The sequence below is a fragment of the Oryzias latipes genome, chromosome 19 (genome assembly GCF_002234675.1).
Source record: "Oryzias latipes chromosome 19, ASM223467v1".
NCBI classification, from domain to species: Eukaryota; Metazoa; Chordata; class Actinopteri; order Beloniformes; family Adrianichthyidae; genus Oryzias; species Oryzias latipes.
The window spans coordinates 5395696-5421802 of record NC_019877.2 but is presented as its reverse complement, the minus strand read 5'-3'; the positions used below and the strand labels follow the sequence as shown (position 1 = coordinate 5421802).

Sequence of the window (26107 nt, the reverse complement as noted above, 5' to 3'; positions counted from 1 at the left end):
GTATCGCCCTTTGACCTCTTCCTTTTAAGAAGCCTCCTGTTTCTTTTATGAGGTTTTTTGTTTCCCAATACTGCTTAAGCATATAGATTTAGATTTTTTTTTTTTTTTAAATTTCACCACATGTACTTCACACATGCAGCAAAAGACGCATCTTTTCTCGAATTTAGCTTCATATTTTGCCCAAATTGTTTCAGGATGGACAGAGGGACGGAGTGCAGCTTAAATGTGTAAAGCATCACGCAAAATGACCACACAATCAGTAAATTAGTTTGACACAGGCTTGTCCTCAAGTTTTATTTAAACAAAAAGTAAGCATGTAGAAAAGGAACAAAAGAACCCATTTGATCTGCAATTTATCTTCAAGTTTATTAGTTTATCAATGGATGAAAGACTCCATCTGTCAAAGGCTGAAAACAAGAAAAGCAAGGGGAATCTGTTCATCACTGATGAAAAACTTGTTAAAATATTTTATTGCTTCAAGAATTCCCTTGAAGATGCAAAGAAAAGCAAACCGTTTTAGGAGCTTTAATGCCTTTCGAGCTCATTACAGTTCATTAAAAAATGCCAGAGGGATAGCAGAACTCTGAAAATACTTCATTTTGAATAAATAACTTGTGGGAATAGAAGGATTAAAAAAAAACAAGTATTTTTGGTGTCAGACACACAGCATAAGTGTCATCGGTTTGCATCATCCTTCAGTTTCAAGGCACCGGGACCCAAACGATAAGAAGTAAATAAAAGCAGCGGGACAATTACGGGGACACAGGAATCAAAGCGCGGCCCTTTCGTACACCTTGAAAATCAATATGGGAAAAACATGGATCAACAGCTGCCATATCGCATTATGTTACATAATGGGACCCACAATGCAACGCAGCAGTGTTTCTTTCATATCCTTTGTGAGGCTTGATAGCCAAAAAGAAAAAAATAATAAAGAGAGAAGGAAGCTCTGTTTTTCATACCCGACGGTGTGTGGAGCAAGCAGCAAGTCCGCCGGTGTCATCGGTTCACGCTGCTGTCTCTTATCGCAAACAAGCACTTTATTTAACAGATAACAGACGTATTTATGGTCCGAATCAAAGGGCCTCCTTGTGTTGCAAATATTTGTAATCGTAAGTATCAGCGGCAATAATGAGGGAGGAGGCGCAGGACAAAGCTCTGGGCCAGTGCGGCTTGGTAAACAGCTCACGCTGCAGAGACACGAGTATTTATGAAAGCTGGGCTTGAAGGAAGACACTCCAACCAGTGCTACACATGGATTTGAAAGGAGAAAAAGCATCTTTTTAAGCACTTGGAACATCATAATGGCAATAAAGCGGTTCTTTTGCATAGATGTGGTCTCCTGAACCTGTTCTATTGGGCAAAAAGTCTCACGTTTGCCCCTTTTCTACCTGATATTGCTTCCATTGGACATGACATTGAAGATTTCTGGCGTTAGATCCTTATAAAGGTTGTGCGCTGGTTTCAGTCCTAAAATTAAATCTTATTTCAAATCTTGAATTTTTATTTCTCAGTCTGATGCATGTGAAAAATGCATCCGTGGTTTGTTTGTTTTTTTCCCCCCAAAACTGAAGGGTTGACGTAAAAGGCAAATCAATCAATTGTTCTAAGCTTTCCAAATTGGATTAATTCTAAACCTGTACTTCTCATGGTGTGTTGCTGTATGCAGTAAACTCCTCTCAATGCATGCCGCCCAGTCGGGAAGTTTGCAGCCCCGATCCATCATGTCTGACAGGAAGAACATCAGAGTCGTCCGAAATGAAATTCTCCAGAAAATCTAGTTTTTCTATAAAAAGCCAGTCTCTCACAAACAACAATCTCATGTTTAAGGCAACGAATAAACATCTTTTTCCCACTGATGCCCCAAAGTGTGGATTCTAAAGGCAGTTAGTGCTTTTAAAAAGTGTGGGCAATCGCCACGGTGACCTGCTTCTCTCCAGAATGGCTGTTTATGTGAAGAGGCTGGCTAAACGAGGCCGCTTTCATCATGCAGGCTTTGCCTGCCTCCAAACAATAGAACACCCACACTCCCAACGTGAGGCAGGGCTTGTTGTTTTTCCACTCCGTCTCTGCCGCTGGAAGTCTGGTCGAGATGTTGATGGGCTGAGAGAGATCCACAACCTCACCTGTCGTCACCTGACCGTCCAGCAGCCACTCGTCACCTAGGAAACAGGAAGCTGTCAGACTGACGGATTTAAAAAAGATGTTGTAGATGCAGATGACGCAAAACTTGCATTAAACCCATTTCATAATAAAAGCCGCCGCTCGTTTATTATGCAGAATATCAAAATAAAAGTAGACCATAAGTATCTTGATATCTTGATTTTATAGGTGTGGAAATTTAATTACACTCTTTAAGTTTGTCCCCTTTGATAGAAAAAACTTAGGTAAAGGCTCTAAAACAGAAAAAAATTCTTAAAAAAGGTTACTGGAATCTTAAAATGGTTAAAAAATAATCCAGAAACCAACTCATGGTTAGACTTGGAACAGGTGTTATGTGGAAAGATCAACCTGTCACAGCTACCATTTATTAGCCAAACAGTTAAAAAACAGGATTGTTTCAAAAGCATTAATATAAATGCCACCTTAACAGCCTGGTGGGAATTTCTCAAAATATCAAAATCATCAATTCAACCGTGCAAAATGACACCCATCTGGAACAACCCGGACATCCTTATTTTTTTTTTTTTTAGTATTTTTATTGACTTTTAAGCATCATTTTTAACAAACACAAACATTGCTCAGCACAACATTGGTCCACAATCGTGTACATTTCTGCAGAAGTGTTTTCCAAATTAAAGTTCCTTTTTATACCAAGGCAAATAAAAATAGATAAGACAAGTAGCAAAAAAAAATATAAAAATAATAATAATAGAGTCAGTCCACAATCACGTTGTTTAGTATTGAAGCAATAGTGAGACTGGTAAAGCAAAGATAGGGGGTCCACGTTTTCATGAAATCACTTTTAGTTGAGTGGAGCAGACAGGTCAAGTACTCCAGAGGAAAGAGTTCAATGATAAGTCTATGCCAGTTTGCTTTGGATGGAGGTTTGTCACTGATCCATGACAGAAAAATATTTTTACGTGCGGCATATGTTAGGATGTCATACAATCTGCCAGACGTAGAGATGACTTTATCGTCCCTATAACCCAGCAGCAAAGAAACCGGATTCAGGACCAGGGCTGTCCCTAATATTTTTTCCATGTCCTCCAAAATGTCTCTCCAGTATGATAGGATTTTAGGGCAGAACCAGATACAGTGAGAATAAGTTCCCAGTGAGGATTTACATTTTAAACACATAGGTGACATTTGAGGGTTCATCTGATGTCTTCTGTTTGGAGAGATTTGCAATCTGTGAATAATTTTATATTGTAAGAGCCTGGCATTATTACAAACAGATATTCGTTTTGTCTGGTTCCAAATAACATTCCATGTATCATCATCAATAATCACACCCAGATCGGTCTGCCATTTCTCTACTGCTTCTAGTACAGTCAATGAATTGGTCTGATTTAGAACATTATAAAAGCATGTGATTATTTTTTTACCAGGATGTGTGAGCAGTAGCTTCTCTAGTTGTGAGGGCGTAGAATCGGAGGTCAAGGTTGTTTTCTTAAATATAAAATCCCGGACTTGTAGGTATCTAAAGAAGTGACTGTTAGGGAGGTTATATTTGACACGGAGCTGTTCAAATGAAGACAAAGAGTTTCCTGTAAACAGATGAGACATATTCTTTATCCCCTTTTGTGTCCAGATGTTGTAACCTGCATCAATCATGCCCGGCTGAAACTCAGGGTTGCCTTGTATAGGAGAAAGAATAGGAGTTAAAAAAGACCTCCCCTCCAGCCGCCTGGCCAAGAACCACGCCTTAACTGTGTTAGTGATTATCGGGTTGTTACCACACAGATTTCTAACAGATTTCAGATTTTTGCAGGACAGAAGGCCAGGAAGTGAGCAGTGAGTCTGTGATTTTTCGAGGCCTAGCCAGACAGATGTGGGGTCGTCCCTCACCCATTCTGCCACAAATCTTAAAATAGATGACAACTGATAAAGTCTGAAGTTGGGTAAATCTAGGCCTCCTTTGGAAATGGGAAGATGTAATTTTGAAAGTTTAAGCCTTGGTTTCCTTTTATGCCATATAAATTCACTCAGCCAACCATTGAGTAACTTTAAAGATTTGTTGGAAAACAATAATGGGATCATTTGTAAAGGATACAATAATCTTGGTAGCACATTCATCTTAATTATTGATACTCTACCAAGCAAGGAGAGGGGAAGCGGGTTCCATCTTTCAAGGTCCTTTCTAATAGTATTAAGAAGAGGTGTAAAGTTAGCCCTGAACAACTGATGAAACATGGGAGTGATCTGAACACCGAGGTATACAAATCCTGATAATGACCAGTGGAAAGGAAATGCTACCAGTGTGTTTGTTCTACTTTTGAGTCTGCCCATTGGCATGGCTAGGGATTTGGAAAAGTTAATTTTGTAGCCAGAGAATGTTGAAAAATGCTGAATAATTTCAATGAGTCTGGGGATAGAAGATGGGGGTTCTGTTACATACAATAATATATCATCAGCATACAATGATATTTTATGTTGAGTTCCGCCAGCAGAGACTCCCCGTATTATCAGGTCTTGCCTGATGGACTCAGCTAAAGGCTCTATTGCCAAAGCAAATAGTGCAGGGCTGAGAGGACAACCCTGACGTGTCGAGCGATGCAATGAAAAACTGTCAGACCTACAGCCATTTGTGATAACTGAGGCCAAGGGGTTATTGTACAATAACTTAACCCATTGTATAAATGTTTCCCCTAAATTGAATAAATGTAGGATATGATGCAGATAAGGCCACTCAACGCGGTCGAATGCCTTTTCCGCATCTAGTGAGATGACTAGACTGTCCATATCTTGCACTTGACATATATTAATAATATTTAAAAGTCTTCTAATGTTATGACTGGAACTCCTACCCTTAATGAAGCCTGTCTGGTCCTCTTTTATTAAACAGGGCAGGACTTTTTCTAGTCTCAGTGCCAAAATTTTTGATAATAATTTTAGATCCTGGTTCAGCAAGGCAATAGGCCTATAACTAGCGCAATATTCAGAGTTTTTACCTTTTTTTAGGATGAGTGTAATATCCGCTTCTCTTAGTGACTGAGGGAGAGAACCAGAGATAAATGAATGATCTAGCATTGCCAGAAAAGGTTCTAGCAGCACATGATGGAACCCTTTATAAAAGTCACAAGTTAAACCATCTGGCCCAGGAGCTTTACCTGACTGCAATGCTTTAAGCGCTAAAAGGGTCTCCTCCTTAGTAATAGGAGCATTCAGTTCAGCTTTTTGAGTCTCAGAGATATTGGGGAGAGTCAGGCCTGAAAGGAAAGACACCATCTCATCTGAAGCTCCTGGATGCAGATCTGATTCATATAGTTCTTTGTAAAACTCCTTGAATATGTTATTAATGTGTATATTGTCAAAGAAGCGATTGCCAGTAGCATCAACAATTGAAGTAATAGTTTGAGAATCAGACTGGGCCTTTATTAGATGTGACAAATATCTGCTAGGTTTGTTTCCAAACTCATATAGCCTCTGCTTGGAAAAAAGAAGGGCACTTTTGGCCTGCTGAGTTAGCAATGTATTTAAAGCGGCTTGTAAAGCACATTTCTCCTGTAATAATAATGGCTCAGGTGATTTAGTTAACACTCTCCTAATATCCTGCAGTTTTCTTTCAAGCTTTTGTTGTTGCTCTATCTGTTTACGTTTTTTAGATGCAGAATAGCCAATGACTAGGCCCCTGATAAACGCCTTAGATGTTTCCCATAGCAATGAGGGATTATTGCTAGACTTTGAATTGATATCAAAGAAAATTTTAAATTCTTTAGTAAAATATGATGTAAATGTCTGATCTTTCAAAAGGTGCACATCAAATCTCCACCTCCTACTCCTTGCAGAAATACAGGTAACAGTCAATTCTAGATACAGCACTGCATGATCACTAACCAAAATATTTCCAATTTCACAAGAAGAGACTTGTTGCACCTGAACTTTTGGAATAAAAAAATAGTCAATACGAGTGTGGCATTTATGAGGAGGAGAGTAGAAAGTAAACTCTTTGTTAGTGGGATGAAGGGTTCGCCAAACATCAGCTAGACAGATTTCGTCGCAAATGGCAGAAAGGGCTCGTGCTTGGTTGGTTGGGGGGGAGCTTCGAGAAGGATATCTATCTACCAAAGGATTAAGTAAGCAGTTAAAATCACCTCCTACTAGGGAGATGGTAGAAGATAATTCAGAGAAGTGAGAGAATGTTTTAATCAAAAAATCAGGGGAATAATTTGGTGGACAGTACAGATTCATAATAGTAATTTCTTCACCTTGCAAGACACCTTTGATGATAACATACCTCCCATATTTATCTTTGATACAAGTCTCAATCTGGAAAGGAAAATTCCTATTCATAAGTATGACCACCCCCCTGCTACTGGTTGTGAAAGAGGAAAAATAGACCTGAGTAATCCAGCCATGTTTGAGTTTCAGATGCTCATTATCATTGAGGTGTGTCTCCTGTAGTAATGCCACATCCACTTTCTCTCTGTGTAGAAGAGAGAGAACTTTCCTCTGTTTAATTTTCCCCCGCAGACCCCTTACATTCCATGAACAAAATTTGACTTTAGTTGGTGACATTATAAGTAATGAGATATATGAGAGACTTTAAGAAAACAACAAGTATAGTTTTCTGAATTTGCACTAAATAACATAACAGACCAGTGCTGAGCAGAAACAACATCCAAGAACATAATACATAAAAACAAGAAACAACAGAGAACAATGAACCAAAACAAAAAAGGTGAGGGGTTTCTCCCCAGGTTGGTTGGGGATAGCTTTCCTGAAAGGCACCTGGGAAAGGTGCACAAACAACCAGCAGGAATGCTATACTGTGGCAGGCAGCTACTTAAGCGCCCTTAATTTTTTTTTTTTTTTTTTTTTTTTTTTGGAGTAGTTCTCCTTTGATCCTGTAAAGATGCCAGTTATAAATGATGAGAGTTTGGTATGATCACATAATAAAAAGAAGAGGAAGAAGAAGAAAAAAAGATAGAAATAATAAAAAATAAAAATATAGGGCATGAGCATGAGTCTTAATGAGTCATAAAATAAATATTAGGAGCAACCCACGCCTTATTTAGAACCATCGGCGTCGTCATTCAGCCGTTATTTGTAATGCTGGATACATACGACAGAGCCTCCGCCGGCGAGAGGAAAGTTTTTCGGGAGCCGTTGAATGACACCTGCAGCCTCGCCGGGAACAGCATGGAGTATTCCGCGCCGATTTCTCTCAGACGCTGTTTGGCCAGTGTGAACTCCTTTCGCTTTTGCAGCACCGCAGCCGACAGGTCGTTGTAGAAAGAGATCTTCTTTCCATCCAGCATGATTTCGCCCTCTGCAGCCTTTCGCCGCACCGCCGCCATCACTCTCTGCTTATCAGGAAATGCGTGGAATCTGATGATCACCGGGCGCGGCCGCTGGCCGACCCCGGGCTTGGGCGCCAGAGAGCGGTGTGCTCGTTCCAACTTGACACGTCCCCCTTTCATATCCACACCGAGGAAAGTTGGTAGCCAGCGTTCAAAAAAGTCTAAAGCATCGTTACCCTCCACATTTTCAGGAAGGTTAAATATGCGGACATTTTTGCGCCGTCCCCGGTTTTCCAGCTCGTCAATATGTTCCGTGAGAGTGTCCACTTTCTTCTCCAGGGCTCTCATGTTAGCATGGAGTGGATCGTTAGCTGTTTCTAGCTGTAGCACTCTAGCCTCCGCTTCATCCAGACGTTCGCTGGCTTTCTTAAGTTCAGCCGTATGTGCGAGGACTGTTTTAGCCAGAGGGTCTAGCTTGTCGTTGATTGTCGACATGAGTTTGAAAGTCATTACCTCCAGTGCTTTAGCTAGCGCAGGCTCCAGCTCCATATCACTCTCGTCGTCCTGGTCGCCATGTTGAATCACATGTGAAGCTGACTTATCGGCGATTTGTTTGTTTTTACGTTTTGTATTCGGCATCTTAAGGTGCTGTTTGGTCCAAAAATGTTCCAAAGTCATAACACACTCCAAGTAAAGTAAAAAAATAGGACAATTTTAAAGAGAATTTTCAGATATTAATTGGGCGCCTAAGAGCTCCGAGCAAACACGTCCGTCTCCTAAGCCGCCATCACCGCCCCCCCGCGGACATCCTTATTAACAAAAAAATGATTCACTTCCCAGCTTGGCAAGCAGGGGGCATAAAACAACTAGAGCACGTAATTATTGATAGAAGATTCATAACCCCCCAGGAACTTCAAGACAAACATGGAATAAATAACTTCTTGGAATATCAGCAACTTAAATCAAGTATTATTAAAAAGTATAAAATTAAAGACGACGATTTAAAGCTACCAGATGTAGTTACCACTCTGATTAATTTTTCAATGAATAGAACTCTCTCCAAAATATACAAACTTTTATGTAATTTAGATAACAATATTGCCCTTCCAACAAAAAAATGGGATGCAGATTTGAGCATCAGCACAGATGAAAGCTTCTGGTCAGAACTTTGTCTAAACACCTTTAAACTGACAAAAAGTCCAAATCTGCAGCTAATCCATCTCAAAACTCTTCACAGAATTTACTACACTGGACAGAGGATGTTCAAGATGGGTCTCAGTAACTCAGACATTTGCGAGCACTGTGATAATAATCTACCCGACAGCTACATGCACGCACTGTGGTTCTGCACTCCTGTCAGGGCTCTCTGGCAGCAGGTATGTGCCGATTTATCAGTCTGGCTTAAGGTTTCAATCACTGCCTCACCGTCACTTTGTGTGCTTGGTGACATGAGTGCCATCGATATAGAAGAAGGATTAGCATCTATCATTTTCATAACTCTTTGTATTGCCAAAAAAACTATTTTAATAAATTGGAAAAACAAGAAAAATATAAACATAAGTCAACACAGAAATCTGCTGTTTGATCATATCAGCTTGGAAAAAATGTCAGCCCAAAGCTCAAGTAACTTTGAAAGAATTCAGTCTCTCTGGTCTCCTGTGGTTGACTCCATGACTTAGGGGGTGGGGGGCCTGGTCGTCGCTGCTCCTTGCCCTTCTGCCGTGGTTTGGGGTGGGGGTCGGGGCTTCCGGTGCCTGGCGGGGGCGGTGGGGGGCTCCGTTGGTCGGGGGGTCGGGTCCGGTGCCTGGGTGGGGCGGGCTGGGGCGCTGCGTGGTCCTCTGGGCTTGGGTGTGGGGGTGCGTGGTGGGGGGGTGGGGTGGTGGTCTGGCTTGGCTTGGGGGGGTGGTCCCTTTGCCTGTGCTGGGGGGGGTTGGCGGGGGGCCCTGCTCGGGTGGGGGGGGCCCAGCGGCGCCGGATGGGCTGCCCATCTGCACCTGGGGCTGGGATCGGCCCTTCCCTGGCTCTGGGACGGGACGGGACAACCCTCTCGGGGCCCCCGGTCGCTCTGGGTGTCACCCGCTTCGGCTGCGGGGTCTGGGGTGGGGTGGGGTGGGGGGCTTGTCGGCCCTGTCCTGTGGGGGGGCGTTCTGGGGGGGAGGGGGGGCCCATTATTAGTACGGGTCGGGGGGGCTAGCGGGTCGGGGTCTCCGCTGAGGCAATCAGTGGTTGCCTCGGCCGGTTGGCCTCCTCGGTCCCGTCGAGGCCTGACCAGAGCTCTTCTAGGGCCGGCGTCTGGGGGTGGGGGCCTGGGCTTGCTCCGGGGGGGGCGACGCTTTCTGGCTCCTCTCTCTCTGTGTGGGGTGGGTGGTGCCGGGCCTGGGGTGTCGGCGCCTCCGGGGGTGGGCCCCTGGGCTGGGTGGCCCTGGCCCCTTTGCTGGGGGTGGGCTGGGGGACGGCTGTTTGACCACCGGGGGACAGTCTACCAGCTGTCCCCAACTTACCCCCTTCCTTATATAACCTCATATTAGGGTGAGGGGGTGGGGGGTTTAGCCTGCGATGCGCCTTGGGGGGGGGCTACTTGGGAGTGGCCCCCCTCCTATGGTTGCCGTATGGAGTGGGCCCCCCCTCTTTCGGTTTTATTTGCACCTTAGACACGTAGGGTCCTTGGTAGGGGGGGTGCTTGGACATCACTGCCAGCAAGCAGCAGATGTCCTCCTGGCACCCTACCCGCCAATTTTAACCGCACCTTAGACATTTAGGGCCCCTTGGTGTGGAGGGTGAGGGGACATCACTGTGAGTAATCAGGAGATGTCCCCTTAGTGCCCTACTCGCCAATTTTAACTGCACCCCCCTTAGTACACACACCCCTCCCCCTTCAATATATACATTCAAACATAAACACACACACATGCACACAAACACCCTCTCAAACACCCATACACGCACACACATTTTACAAGGAAGGTGGGACCTGGGTCCATCTGTCCCCTACCCCGTCCCTGGTGGGGGGTGTGGGCCCCTTGGCGATGGCGGCCGTGTCCCTTGGGTGCCGGCTCCCTGGGCCCGGCGGTGCTCTCTCCGCGCGGTGGGGGGGTTCATATTACACCTGAGCCGGGGGTGTTCGTGTCCCTGGGGGGTGGGTCCTGGTCCTTGCCCCTGGGCGCTGGGCCCCGCCAAACTTCCAACATGGCCGAGCCTGGTCGGGCCATATTTATAACATCCCTTATGGGCCGCCCTTTTTTCCCCGGGGTTCCCCCCTCCTGGGCGGGGGCGGCGGGCCCCTGCCTTGCTCCTACCTGGACCAACCGTGGGCCGGGTGGGTGGCTGCCTGGAGTGCGGAGCGGGTCTCCCTTGGGGGGTCCTGGCTCGTACCTGGGGTCGGGGCGGGGGGATGCCCGGAACTCCTGGGTGGTGGTGGGGTGCTCGTCTGGGGCTGTGGGCGTCCCTCTCCGGTGGGGCCCTGCGTTGGGCTCTTCCGGCGCGGCGGGGGGCTGCTTTCCTGGCTGGGCTGGGGCGGCGCTCTCTTTCCCTCTGCGCCTCCCTGCTCTCTGGCTCTGGGGGCCTCGCGGCGGTCCTGCTGGCCCTGGCCTGGGTGGCGGTCTTGGTCGCCCGGGGGCGGTTGTTCCCTGCCTGTTCCCGTGTGGCGCTGGGGGAATTCCGGCTGCCGCTGCTGCTGCGGCGGGGGTATGGGTGTGGGGGTGGCTGGGCGCTCCTCCTCCTTCTTTTCACATTCCACCATCCATTTTAGAAGAACATAAACACTCACCTGAGCACAGGTGTTAGCTCACCTTTGCACTAATAGTTTGCATGATTGAATGAATGAAAGATTTCACACTAGTTGGTTTAAAGGCATAAGTATGCGTTCGTGAACACTATCTGTTTTGTGTGCATGTTGACATGTGGACATTTCTGCGGCTAGCAGGTGTGTTGATAATATTTGAGTGTGTGTGAACAGGCCCCGCCCTTTTTGTACTACATTTGAACCGTACCGTAACGATAAACAACCAGTAAACCTGCCTGCTCTATGCTGCTTCATGGTCTTACCCCCCTTCCCCTCCTATTATCACCCTCCTACCCCCCCCTCTCTCTAACGTCCCTCTCTCTTGTTCCCCTCTTTCCTTTTCCGTCCGGTCCAACACCAAAGATTTTCAAACATGATTGAAATTAATAAAGTTTGGCCTCAATTACAAAAGGGGTTTATTCAGACATACCTTTGGTTTGTCTGAAGATGAATAACCCCTCTTGTTAGAATAAAATATGTCCAACACAAGAGGCCCTCAGCTCTCATCTGTTTGCCTAGCTGTTGGACAGGACAAGTTAAAAAAAAAAAAAAAAAAAAAAAAAAAAAAAAAAAAAAAAAGGTTACTGGAATTTTTCAAATTTACTAGAAAGCTTGAATAAAAAACGAAAGAAAAGTTTGGAGTAGTACTTTACGCAGAAGTAAAAACCACCACCCACCACCACCACTTTTTATGTCCCTTTAGGGGCTCCGTACAAAAGTGCCACAAAGAAAAAAATAATTTTTTGTTACAAAAATGTTATGATTGATTTATATAAATTTATGTATTAAAATTCAATTGTTATTTTACAAAAAACAAATCAAATTTGACAGAATAAGTAAAATGTATTATTTTGAAAGATTGAAATGTCTGGAATAATGTGTTGCCTTTTAAAAACACTAACTGGGGTGGGTTTATATGAGTTTACTGTTTCCCCCTCCCTTTAAAGGATAAGGCTCAACTCCTCCTTTTGACAAACCTATTTAATGTGAAAATATGTCTATTTATGATTATAATGACATCCTTTAAACCTGTATGAGGATACATAAATATATGAATATGTCACAATTTTTTTTGTCTTGAATATTTTTCCTTTGATTGCTAGAAATAAACCATTTCCAAATTCCAAAGGTAAATGCATCATAAATGTTTACTTTATAATAAATAAAAACGACTATGTTTACAATTAAAAAGCAAGACCTCAAGTTAGAACTAAGTTAGAACTAACGTTAAAGAGATATGCGAGTATTAGGTTATATAAAAAAGTATGTTAGAATTTAATTAAAAAAAATTAGAAACATAAAAAATGCTGTCTGTATTTTAAACGGGTTAAAATTAAGGAATTCATGTTTGTTGGTGCTCACTATCTGTTGCTTTTTCTCTTTTTTGATTACTGTTTTGAGAAAAAAAAAGTGTACCAAGACTTAATTAAGTAAAAGACGGAGAAATAATTATTATTATTTCTGTTCTTTTATCAGCACAAGAAAAACAACTCTGCATGTAGTGTTGACATGTTTCTGCCAACATGAACCCAAATGATAATCTTTCATATCGAAATTAACTTTTGAGTTTATAAAAATAGTTGGGATTTATGCAGGATTATGTCTGTTTTACTGTTTAGTACAAATAATACTAATCATAATAATACTAGTAACCTTTTTTTTTGGTTGATCAAAACATTTTTGTTACATAGAAGCTGGGAAATGTAACACCAACATGTGGAAATGTCTAAATAAAACGTTTTAATTTGAAGTTTTAACTTGCATGCCCGTTACCGCAGCAACCACACTGAAGAAAGTCAAAACACAGGAGGGTGCTGGGACCATGAAGACGTCATGGTGAGGAAATCTCATGGATGTTACAGATATTTTAGATGGATGTCCACCTACTGAGTGACCCAAGTTCTCCCCAGAGATGTTCTGCAAACCTGGAGGAAAACAACATCACTCTTCGTTCCCGTTTAGTCCAAGCGTGATCTCAGCCATCGGACATGTTGTTATAAAGTGCCGGCCTGGCATCTGGATTTAAGAAGCCTGCTGAGTCAGTGCTGAGCGTTGCACAACACTGCTCAGTGGAATCGTGTGAAACGTTAGCCTTGATCCTCTGAGCCTAAATCAGATGACACGCGGCTGAGGACGCTGGGTAATCTCGGCTCTGGAGCGCGGAGTCAAACCTAAAGAGGAGCCATCAATGCAAAAGAAAAGAACTCGTGGAGTTTCTACTGTGAGAAAAATCGGAGAAGAATGACAAAATCCATGCCGGCTGTGATTAATGAAACTGATGTCAAGGGACGGATCCCACGGCAGCCATCTTTAAAAGCCTCGCACAAAAAAAAATAAAACAAAAAAGCGATGATTTTCAACAGTCCTCTAACACGATCCATTAAAATTCCTGCCTTTTGCACTGATACGATCAGCTGAAGTCCAGACTGGACATAATGAGCCAGCAGAGGATCACATAACATGGCCGGCTAGTTAATTATGTGAACTAAGGCATGTTGTCTTATCTAAATGCGCTAAAAATAGCCTGCTGACATGGCTGAACCGCTGGCTGCATCACCCAGGAGGATGGAAACACTTTTGTTTTTAAGCCTAATGAACAAACCATCAACTGCCACTCACAGGATATCTAAAAATCACTTCACACTCGCTCTAAATCGTCAGGCTACATTTGAGAGGAACAACGTTGAACAAGCATCCACTTTAAGCTGCTCCTCCCATAGAAAATGTGTTTAAAAGGATAAGGACGCCATTGGTTTTTGAGTTTTGGTCCGTCCTTCGCATGTGGGCTGAAGGAATCCACAGGTAAGCATCATTCAGAGCCATTACTTTAAAAAAAAAAACAGAATGCCGGACCAAAATACATCTTTATAGGAGAAAACGGGATGCTCAGCTGTGGAACATAAAAGTAGAAAGATAACGTAATTTTTTTTATTAACATTGAAGATTAAAAGGTAACCAATTATACATGTTTTGTGTGTTCTAGCTAAACATCATGTTACGGTGTTAAATGTTTATAAAAACATGGTCCAAAGAAAAATGTCTGGATTTCTACCAAGCAGAAGTGGATGCAGTTTTTGTTTTTGTTTTTTTTGCTAAGGGGAATTTCTCTAAAAAGCTTTTATTTTGAAAAAAAATTTAGTCTTTCAAATAAAATCTGGTTAACATTATTGTGATGTTTATATGTCCAGATAATGCTTGCATACATAAAAACTGAACTTTAACAAGGTTCTTGAGTCAATTTAACATAAATTCCAAACAGGCAAACTGAAAATAAGTTTGTATTCAGCTGGATTTTTTGACAAAAAAACTTAATTTTGAGATTTAAAACCACGTTTAGGAGTTGCCCAAAGGTTGTTTCACACACAATGTGTGCATAATGCACAGATGAAAATTGGTCGTACGTGAATATATGTGGCAAAAGTGAGAAAAATTCTGGTTCTTTACGTTATATTTTCACAGATGTACTATGAATAAACAACGCAAAGAACACGCATATCAATGTAAAACATTAACCGTGCGTTATTAATGTGATGATGAGATGCAATTCATTAGTGATTCGTGCATCAATTCAATCATTTTAATGCGATTTGAAAGTTATACATGGGTGGTTCATGTGTGAAAAGTCTGTTAGGCGTACGTGGAACGATAGTGGAAAGACACAAATTTGCGTATGCATCTCACAAAAATCGTGCATAATTGCATAAAATGTACGAAATGATTGCGCATAACCCGCGTAATTCTCAACAGGCCAAAAACTTTGAACAGCTTCAAACCGAATTCACGTAGAGACCCGTCGGCTGAAACCCTTCATCAGTGCACATCGCTGAACGCAGCAAACACTGAGGAGTTACGTATATCACGCATGAATCACCAAAGATCAAAATTTCATACATGAAAAATGCGCAAAATCTCCGTAGTGGCACTTTCCCGTTTTAAGTCGTTTGAAAGTCACCAGAAAAATCTTTTTTAATGTTGGCTTCTACAGTAAAGCAGGGTTTAAATGAGGTTGACGGTTTCATACTTGAAACAAATGAAACGTGGGGGAAAAAAAACTAACACCGCATTAAAAAGATACCATAAACACCATTGCTGCTCTTTTTCTAAGCTACCTTTTTATGAATTTACCAATGGATAGAACAGATCGTTCCACAGTGAAGACTTTTGCCGGTTACCTTCAGCCGAGAGAACCCAGCAGCTGGGTGCCTCTTCGGTCAGTTTGGCTCCTTCTGGAAGTGATAATGTGAGTGACATGGTGACAGTCTGGCCAGCAGACACTTCCACCGGTGGCATTTCTTTCCTGGCGGCGGATTTGGGTAGCGGGGGAGCTTTGGTACGACCCAAAGGCTTTGACACAGTGGAGTCAGTGACCTCAGAGGAGACCGGAAACTGTTTGGGAGAAGAGACAGGAGAAAATCCTTTTAAAGAATGTTAATTACACTTTTTTTCTTTTTCTTTTCTCTTTTTCTCTAACGTGTTTAGATACAGTCAAGTCTTACCACAGAGACGGTCTTGGAGAGCAGGTCCAGAACTTTTATTTGATGGTTGTTGGTGTCTGCCACATAAAGCAGCTTCCCCTCACCGCCAACGCAGATTCCTCCAGGTTCATTAAAGCAGGATTCAGTCAATTCTGGACCCAAGGAATCTCCGGCCTCTCCGGTCCCTGCTAGCGTGCTGCAAACCTTTGTCTTCGGATCCACCACCTTGATCTGACGCACGTAATCAAACCAGACCAAAACTGCTTTAACAACAACAGCCTGGGGTAAATGCAAGAACCATAAACCAAAGCGACCCCGTGACGTGCGTCGGCTACCTTGTGGTTGTAGGAGTCCGCCACATAAAGCAAGCTTTGTCGAGGAGACCAAGCCACACCGAGAGGATGCTGCAGTTTGGCTTCCACCCCTTTGCCGTCTGCATCCCCAAAAGCAAAAAGGTTCTAGATCACAGAAGAGAAAAAAGATGTTCACATGATATTAAACAAAAATATTTAAAAAAAAAGCCTTGAAACTGCATCTTTGTTTGCCCCAAATCATAAGATCAGAAAAGAAAAAAGAAAAAGAAAAGGTGAAATATCTGTTGAAAACAGGTTGATGATTATCAATGAGGACAAGTTTGTTTCTTTTTAACAAATATCCATCTTTACGCACCAGAGCAGTTCCTACTAGACCAAAGTTCAAACTGTAGAAAAAAAACTTCTGAGATTTAGAAAGCAGGATGTCAGGATATATAAATATCAATTACACACACAAAAAATCTGAAAGAAACTTCTTTTTTTGTTGTTGGTGGTACATCAAGAGGAAAAAACTGCAGTAAATGTGGCTGCAAATCAACTGAAACCTTGCAAATAAATCACTATTACAGGAAATATATTTTCAGTTTGTGAGAAATTGGGGACAACTTTTTATATGTATAACTCTAAATCAGCACCATTGAACATTTTTTGTGTAATTAGGAGCAAAAAGCCGTGTCACACTTACATTTTGCATGGATGAAAGTTGGTCATACATGAAATACAGTTGCTTTTTTAGCTTATTTTTGTCTATTTGGAAGCTTGTACGGAACTTTCCTTGATTCTAGATAATATAAGATTTCTGGTAAAGTAGATCATTTTACTATTTTCAGGCGATTTTTTTATATTCTATTTTCTATTAGTGTTATTTCACTTAAAAAACTATATTCAACAAAAAATACTCATCATAACGTTTATTTTATTTTCAGGTTTAAACGAAAATATTAATATTTTTTAGAGTAGTTAGAGTTGTCAGAAGTGTTGGATTTCTCCAAAAAATACAAACAGTATACAGTTCAGAAATCCTGCAGGAAAACAAAAGCGCCTCTTTCTAAAATAGATCTTCAGGGGCAGCAGCAAAAAAAAAAAAAGTATTTTTTTCTTTGTTGTTTTGTCCTAAATCAATATCTTTAGTCAATGAAAAAAAAAACAACTCTGAACTTTTGTGACTGCCTAAGGGTTCGAGATGTACATTTTCTAAAAAAAAGCAGAAACTGCTTTATATTTTTTTTATTTTTGAAGGTGAAAGAGGATTGTGATTTTAAAAGATTTTATAAAATGTATGCTGTCACAAAAACTTTCCCTACTGAGTGGAATTATGAAGAGCCACACCAAGTCTTTGTTAGAAAATTAAAATAGAAAAAAACTAAAAAACCCTTTTATTTTTGAGTTTTTGTTGCTAGTTCAGTCCTAAACTTAATTTTATTTTTAAAACTAACGTCATATGTTGTGCACCCACCAGCGGGTCCCTCTCTCCTCCAACCAGCAGCTTCACAGCTCCGTCCTTCAGAGCCAACGAGCGGATGGTGCTGCTCTCGCTGTCGGCCACATAAAGGCAGTTCCAGGGCTCCTCTGTGGCCAAAGCCAAACCGGACGGCTGCGCAAAGCCGGCTTTGTGAGGATAGGAGTTGTTCCTGTTCTCTTCGCTGCCGCTGCCTGCCCATCGCACGCACACCCCTGCCTTAAACTCGCTGTTCGGCGGCAAAAAAAAAAAAACACACACTGATGAAGTTTTACATTTTAAATACAGATAAAACACACTGATACTTCTTATTTCATGGAAATGACAACCCAGAAAAATGTTCAGTTATGATCAATTAATCCCACTGGCTATTTATTGGAAGACTTGTAACATATAAAATATGCACGGACATCCATTTTTGGAGGTGGTGTGGTCATGTGAACGCCTCCTACCCTCCTTTTGGCAGTTTTCCATCTGCCAGGAACAAAGCCCAGATCTGGTGGGTCCCTGCCATGGCTATCCACAGCACGTTGTCTTCCTCCCCACCTACACACAAGAAACACAACCAACAAGCAAACCCACTATTAGTTGGAAAATAGTAAACAGCGTCATCCTCTCCGGCGTCAGTTTCATTTAGAAACTCTGCAGAGACAGGATTAGGAAATGAAAAAGGTCTTTTTAGGGGTGTTAGACTCAATCCAGACAATAATGCAATCCTAAAATCTGAGATAAGCATTCAAAGCGTCCAGAATCAAGGTTGGACTTCCCAAAAAAAAAAAAGAAAAAAAGAAAGAAAAAAAAGAGTAGAATTCTCCCCCGTTTTAGCTTATGCGAAACCCTGATGAACCAAAAATGAGCCGTCAACAGCCTTCCTGAACCAGCAGATGTGACTCAGCTGGAGGTTGGAGGCCCTGAGGATCCATTCATCCAAACAACACTGACCCCCATGAATCCATCCAACCAATGTCATGTGATGAATCTCTTCATCCTTTCTCGACTGAGTGAGTGCCACGTCACCCACAGAAGATGGTTTACAACAAAAAAAAAGTGAATCCAGTCGCCATTTGTTGTGCTACAGATGCCGCCATATTGGAGCCAGAAGACGTCAGTAAGCAGCGATCGGTCAGAGCGGATGTTTCTATGGCATCTATTTTGGCCAATCCCACGTGAGCTTGTTGGAAGGCCACACCCCTACCACTGAACGTGAACTCAGGAGAATCAAACGCTTTGAATGTTCGACGTTAGACCACGTACTTCTATTGAGTGATTGGATTGGTCAGATCCTAACTAGAACTACAGAAAAAATATAAACATGTTATAAAAAAGTAACAGAGCAAACAAATATGACTGAGAGCAAACAAATATGACTGAGTAATAGCTGTTTTTTTTTCAATAGAAGTCTGTAGCTACGGACACACTAGGCTATGTCCCGATGATGGTCAGAGGGGCCGTAGGCGCACAAACTGGCAGCCACGCCTCTGTCAGTCTGCCCCAAGGCAGCTGAGGCTACAACAGTAGTTATCATCCCCAAGTATGAATCAGGAGTAATTGAATAATGGACACAATGTAAGCGCTTTGAACATCTGGAAAAGTGCAGACAAATCCAATCCATTATTATTTTTATTATTATTAATCTTTCCATCAATGCATTTTAGTGCTTCATATTTTGAGCCACCTTCAAAAAGAAAAAAAAACAAAGGAGACATTTCCATTGTCCACGAAAGCACATTATACAGTCCGAGGAGACTTTAGATTGAAAAAAATACATATATTTTTATATTACCACAGTTAATCTCTCAGGGCAGCATTAATGCTCTATGCTCTAAATTCTCTGAGCCTCGGATAAGGAGCCAGTCCTCGTGTAAAGGGATGTCTGATGATTGGCTTCACCATCACAAATGATGAATGAAAGCCCCCTCCTCCCCGAAGCTGTTGGACACGAATATCATAAATCCCTGAACGTTTACGTCGTTGGCAGTCCACCTTTCCTTCACCTTCATTGGAGTTGAAATACCAAGACCCACAAAGTCCAGACGACATGAGAGATCACACAGACCCCTAGAAGTGATTGTTTGTTAAAGAGGATGACAAACAAGAGGGGGGGGGGGGGGGGCACGGCGAGCATAGAGGAAAAGGGCATGCACAGAGGACGAAAACAATTAAATAACGTCTGTCAAGTTCACAAAAACTCACCGGCAGTGCCGAGCGTCACGTCCCAGGGGGAGCTGATTGGCTGCTGAACTCCCACGGCCCCGCCCTCTCTGTCTGTGCCCTGAACACCAGCGCCCGCTATGGTGCTGACTCTTCCTCCAGATAGATCGATCTGCCCCAAACACAGACAGTCAGGCATGAAAGCCCCTCATCGTCACAAACAGGAGGCCATGGAGGGCGCTAACCTTTCGAATCAGGTGGTTTTCTGTGTCGGCCACGTACACGGCGTCTCCTTTGAACGCGACGCCCTGAGGGGAGTTGAAGGAGGCTTCGGACAAACTGCCGTCTTTCCTGCCACTTGCAGGTCCTGAAACAGAGAAACGGCACCACCAATCGTTCCTAAATGTTTCCTTTCCAAGAGCATTTCTCTTCATTATGTCGTTAAAGATGTATAACTTAACACATTCAAGTATTTAAAGACCCACTCCAATGAAAGTCATGTTTTTTGTGTTGCCATACCATTTTCTGATGATGGAGGACATATAAAAAAGAGGAGATGGACCAAAATATAGAAGATTAAAGAAGGTTTTTTTTGGGATCATTTTACCTCCTATGACATGCAGCAGCTGTCCAGCAGAAGACACCACTAGGATTCGGTGATGTCCCGTGTCTGCGATGACCAGCCTTTGGGTGCTCTTGTCGATGGCCACCTTCCCAGGGAAGGACAGGATGCTGCACGCCAAAGAATCCTTGTACAGCCTAATCTTCAAAGCGTGAGCCTTCAACTGGCCTTTCCCTCCATAAAATCGAAGGGCGGCGTCAGTGAAGAGAGTCAGCTTCTCGCTGTGGCCTTCGCCCACGAGGGAGAACAGCAAATTGCCTCGCGGTCCGAGTAGAACTAGAGTCGGCCAGCAGGAGACCTCCAGCTCGTGCCAAAGGCTGGCCTCTCCGTCGTTCACCACAGGGTGGCAGATGTTGTAGCGAAGGACAGCGCTGCGGATATTATCCAGGATCTTAAAACAGAATTTACAGACACCACTTAGGAAATTGTTTGCCCTCTGAAAATACATTTTTGACAACAAAAATACATAAACTGAAGCAAAACGAGATCATCTTTAGCTCTGGGGGGGCTTTAGAGACCACAATTTGGAATATTTTCAGAAAAAATGGTCACAAATTTATAGAAAAGTTTCGACCTTTTAGTAACTATAAAATCCGCAAAATGAACAATTGAATGTTCATGGACAATAGAGAAAAATATTTTTTTCACAATAAAAGTCCAGCTAGTAAAATCATTTGTCAGGTTTTTGACTTATGAAGTCTTTATCAACATTTTTTTTTATCAGTTTATTTGAGAGAAATTAATTTTTTAGAAGGCTCTATGATTCCATTTTAGCTGTTTGTTTAGGGAGCTTAGGAGATAAATATTTACAGACACAATAAAAATGAAAATTTCCTAATTGATGAAAACAATTATTCATAATAAGGGTTTAATAGAGCAAGATCATTTTCTAGTGATACTTTAAGTGCGATTTCAGAATGATCAAGTTGACATTTTTGGTCTAAAAAGGCCCCAAAAAACCCAAAACCACAAACATTTACCTTTTCGTTGGGGAATTTTGCAGAGTGCACGCCGATAATAACCAACCCATCTGCAACAGACATTGACGGACAGATAACAGAAAAGTGATTTGGATAATGTTACAAAACAAACCTGGAAAGTGAAGACTATGAACACATAAGCGTGTCTCAATAGCTTTAAGGAGGAGTTTATTGACTCAAGGAATGTCTGAGGTGTGCTACTGTTATGAAGGAAGGCCAATGCATGATGTATTGACGAGGTGTACCACAATCGGCCTTTAAAAAAAAAAAGAAAAATAGAATTTATTCAATTTTAAGGGACTGAGGAAAAGAAAAGCTCATCACATCGCTGGGCTATATTAACCTCATTGCTACATCAAATCCAGTGCCAGCAGTAATCTATCAAATGTCTGTGAATACATCGCTAAGTCTCACAGAAGCAGACAGGTACGAGAGAGAAATGTGTAAACAGACGCGACTTTTATGTGGAAAATGAGACACAACAGAGCATAATGTGGCTTTAAATGAGGCTTTGCACAGGTTGAAATGCTCCCGGCTGCAAACGACTGTCGTGCTGCTTTATCTGTAGTGATCAAAGCGCACCAAGAATAGGCTGACTGGGTGGACGACGGCTTCATCGCTCTCAATTCAGACTTTTGATTGGACCGTGAGATGTTTGGGGGATTAGGAAGTAAAATTATGAGCATTATCCTGCAAAAACTGTTCTTGTACAACAATTATTGTGTCTATGTAATCCATGGATCCTCTGTAATCTCGGGACAATTTAGGAATGTAAACTATAGCATCATGTATATAATCCAGCATATTTACCGGTACATACATACAAATAAACAAATAAATAGACAAATAAACAATTAAAAAGACAAACGAATAGACAAAAAATGAATAGACTAATAGAAAAATATACAAATAAACAATTAAAATGAATAAACATAAAAGAGGACTTACAAATAAACAACAAAGAAACAAATAATAAATAGACAAATAAAGACTAGACTAATAAACACAAGACAAACAGACAAAGAGACAAATAAAGAAAAATAAAAACCAAGAAGACAAACAAATAAACAGATAAACAACCACAATAATAGACAAACAGTTGGACAGACAGAAAAATAAATAAAGGCCGATGTTATTCGCATGGATTTATGTGCAACCAACCACAAAAAGTGATTGCTGGAGTGCTCCACGTTTTCAACCCAGGCGAACAGTCGCTTCCATAATTACATTTGAAAAATTGTAGTTTGCTTCAGCCCTCAAAACCTCTGCCAGTCGACTGCGGCGCAGACTGTCGTGACGGCGGGGTCGTTCTGCAGGAGTGACCTGACAGGACGGCCCCCACACCTCAGAAGCCAGAGCAGCAAACACATTGTACCCATAGCAGAGCCAAGATAAGGCGGGTGTGCTGCTGTGCGGCAGCATCCGTGTGACCGTCAACTAAAAAGGACTTCAGCAAAGACCGAACAATGAAAAGAGTTTAGAAAATGTGTCGTTTTCTCTTGTTATCAAAAAGTGGATCTGATTATAAAAACAGAAAGAATTGCAGTATCAGTTTGTGATTAATTGAATGAAATAACGCTGCTAAAGAGGCGATTACAGTGCAGTGATAACAACTACAGCAGCACAAAGTCATTGTAGTCACTTACAGTGCAGCTTGAGCTTATTTTTAGCTGCTGTCTTTTTACAGAGGAGATAAGGACCTTCCTGCACTTGGAAGAGAAGCAGAAGGAGGTTATACTCTAGTTTCGCTTCCCAGCTCCCCTGATGCAGTGTGACACAACGCCGCACTCGAGCTGCCTTTACTCTGTAACACCTGCCAGACTGCTGCTGCCGCTCTCAATGAGCCCCAGATTTCATCAAAATACAAAAAAAAAAAATAATGTGCAGGCCAATCTATCAATGTGTCAGTACAATGATGCAGCTTCATTAAGATTTAAACACATTTAAATGTTTTTTTTTCTATTGTAGGAGCTAAACATCTTTAATTAAAATCTATTTTAATGAGTTTAAAGAAACCTTTATTAAAACGGAGCAAAGCACAGTTTGCCAATCCAAATTTGAAACCAAACCTCTACAAAATAAAAGCATATTTGACACTGTTTATCTTTCAACTATGCATAGCAATTATGATTGTGATGGCTTATTGTTAAATCCTGAAAAGCAGGGGAGTACTGGGCGATGAAAAGACATTATTCTTCAAATGCAGCTAATCTTTTAATTTCAAGCTTTTACTGCCTGTTGTAGATAATGACTTATTTCATGTACCTGATAAGGTCCAAATGGCTAAAAAAATTCAACTGTTTTTCCTCTTGGTCTGTTTAAAAGGGTTTCAAATAAAAAAATAAAAAGCATAACTTTTTAGAAACACTATTTTTCCCCAAAAGAAAAGATGATGTGATTTATTTATTTTTTTAAATAAAAAAAAATCCTTTGTGGCCAGAAGAAGTGGATGCAAACAATTTGCCCAGACCTTGAGTTGAGTGTCTCTTCTCCAATTGGTGCAGGTCAGGGAGGATATGCATGCAGTTGATGCAGCAGTAAGTGAAGAAATCCAGCAGCACCACTTTCCCGGCCAGATCCTTATTTAGAGACAGCGGCGCATCTGTGTTCAGCCACTCTAAGCCTAGAACAAAACTAAAACAGGTCAGAAATGCACCCACCCTTTAAATGTATCAATCTGTGTGCAAACATATGTCTTTTTAATCTCCAATCAACAAAATTCTTCTATTTCTTTTTCTTACAACACATTTTTTTTCTACGAACTAGATGACAGAGACTCTTAAACACACTGAAGAAGATATGAGGGTTGTGAAATAAAGCAAAAAGTTTTTTTTACAAATCTATGCATCAATTGTTACAACGAGAAAATATTTTAAAATACATAAGTGCTGACACTAAAAGTCCATAAAAAACATGTGCCTCTTACTTCTATTAAATTGTTTTTGCACATTTGTGAAACTAAAATGTATTAAACTGAAATTGTTGGTATCAACCAAAAAATATCAATAACAAATCGTGAAAAAAAAAGCAATCTAAACATGGAACTTTGTGGAGAAACTATAAGTTGATGTAACAGAGCAGTTCTGTGTGTTCAGTTGGGCTTCAAGTTCTCAAACCAATAGATGAAGGGGGAGGAATAAATCACTTAAAAGAGCTTTGTTTGAGGGTCAAATGTGCAAAAATATTTTAAAAAGCAGCACATTTTTCCAGAAACTGGACCGACTTAAAATCTGTCAGAATTGACAAAACAAACAGAATAACCTTCTCTATATCTCCAATACATGACGACTCACTCGGGAGGTCACAACAGAGCCCTGCCCAGCATTTAATTAACAAACTTAGTTCTAAGCAGTCCCCATAAATTAACAAAACAAAAGGAAAGAAAACCGTCAATGTGACAAACATCCAAGAAGAGAAGCACTGCTGACCTAAAATACAGTATAACTTCACCAAAGTTATTGCACAAGTTTGCAAATATTGTCATTAATGAGACAAAAGTTCATCTTTTTGAAAGATTGTAACATCAGATGTAGGCTGACAATTTTTGAAATTAACACCCAACCAACAGTGAAACATGGTGGCGGTAATATGATGGTTTGGGATTTCAGGACGGAACTTTCTAAATGTTTAAATTCTGCAAAGATAGTTAGGTCAAAATACCTCCTAAGCTACATTTTTGACGCAACACTAGTTTTCATAAATGCCTGATTAAGTGCTACTGCAAGTTTTTTATACACAGCCAAGCAGCAATTACTACAGGGATGGACCTTGCCCTCCCCCCACTGCTGATTACCTGGATCAGGTGTGTCAACCAAAAGATATCTGGACAGGGTTTGTTGAAAAAACAATGCCTGCTTTAGACAATATCAAGAATTTTTAAGATATCACATATTTTATCCTCAAACATAATTGTTTTTTAATGAAGTTAAATATTTTGTCTCGTATGTGAAAAATATCACCCCCTACTGGTAAGGTGGGATACTAACTAAGATGAGAGATTTACTGAACTTAGCTTAAAGAAACTCCTACTCACAAACAATTTTTTCCCCTTTAAATTATAATTTAATGCAGTTCTGCTGTTATCTATGATGCATCAAAAGGTAGGAATAACATTTACTTGCCTGTCAACAACGAGCATTTGTGGTTAAATTGTGGCAGGAGAGTTTTTCCACTGGTGGGTTTAACATTAAAAGGAATAAATACATACATTGTGTTTAATACATTTAAAATAATTTACCTTTAACAGCCTACTTTGTTTTAGTCTACTTTGGATCGTTGTGATGTTATTTGGTGAGGTAATTATTAAATAAGATAACAAAACAAACCTCAGATTCGCAGAAAAATGCTTGAAAAAACATAGGTTGTAAATAAAATTGAGAGCAAACTGTTAGTTATAATGCTACAATGTTTTAGTATAAAACATATATTTATTGTAAACTGTTTTCCAAAGTCTTTTGTCAGCTGCTGTTGAGGGGAGATGGTTATCTGTACCTTAAAAAGACAGGAAACCTGAGAAAAATGATATAAAAATGAAAATTTTAAAAATGGTTGAATCCAACAACAGAAAGTGCCTTCTGTGTGTTCAGTTCTCAATTATTTAAAATGGTAGTAAAATGTAGTTAGCAAACTTTAGAGAAGGTGTTTTGACAGAATAACACAGAGCTATGCGGAAGTTAAAAGATGCTAGAGGGTCTAACCTGTTTGGAAATCAGGAATCTTCGTGTCTTCCCTCTCGTCTACCCTTTCCAAAAACTGGTGAACAAGTTCCTCTTTTTCTTCTTGCGTAGTGGCGTTTTCTAGGTCACAATCAAGCTGACTCTGAATGGGAAACAGAGTGGAGAGGCTACACTTGGACGCCATGTTTTCAAAAGGCGTTTGGAATGTCTGCACGTCATCAGTTGCTTGGTAGTGACGAGCCA

General features: G+C 41.3%; 1 protein-coding gene and 1 long non-coding RNA gene across 2 annotated transcripts; one reads left to right on the top strand and one right to left on the bottom strand.

Annotated features, from left to right (window-relative positions):
• Window positions 1-262: 262 nt before the first annotated feature.
• On the bottom strand, window positions 263-26085 carry nhlrc2 (NHL repeat containing 2). The gene is made up of 12 exons (XM_004080265.4): window positions 25886-26085; window positions 23659-23811; window positions 21189-21238; window positions 20194-20599; window positions 19832-19953; window positions 19629-19758; window positions 17888-17981; window positions 17433-17664; window positions 15998-16120; window positions 15684-15893; window positions 15360-15573; window positions 263-2162 (listed from the first exon to the last, which is right to left on the bottom strand). Exons 1-12 carry the CDS (start codon window positions 26046-26048, stop codon window positions 1897-1899), a joined length of 2163 nt encoding a protein of 720 aa, XP_004080313.1. The 5' UTR covers window positions 26049-26085; the 3' UTR covers window positions 263-1896.
• LOC111946372 lies at window positions 13094-17088 on the top strand. Its single transcript, XR_002872051.1, has 2 exons — window positions 13094-13989; window positions 15667-17088. It is a non-coding gene; the product is annotated as an uncharacterized LOC111946372 (long non-coding RNA).
• Window positions 26086-26107: the final 22 nt, after the last annotated feature.

Excerpts from the sequence above, each read along its gene's own strand:
- nhlrc2 (XM_004080265.4), bottom strand. The coding sequence starts at position 26,048 with ATGGCGTCCAAGTGTAGCCTCTCCACTCTGTTTCCCATTCAGAGTCAG. Across the intron at positions 19,954-20,193 it reads GCTGCTGCATGTCATAGGAG|GACCTGCAAGTGGCAGGAAA; the intron begins GTAAAATGATCC and ends TCTCTGTTTCAG. Across the intron at positions 17,982-19,628 it reads CGTGACGCTCGGCACTGCCG|GTGGGGAGGAAGACAACGTG; the intron begins GTGAGTTTTTGT and ends TCTTGTGTGTAG.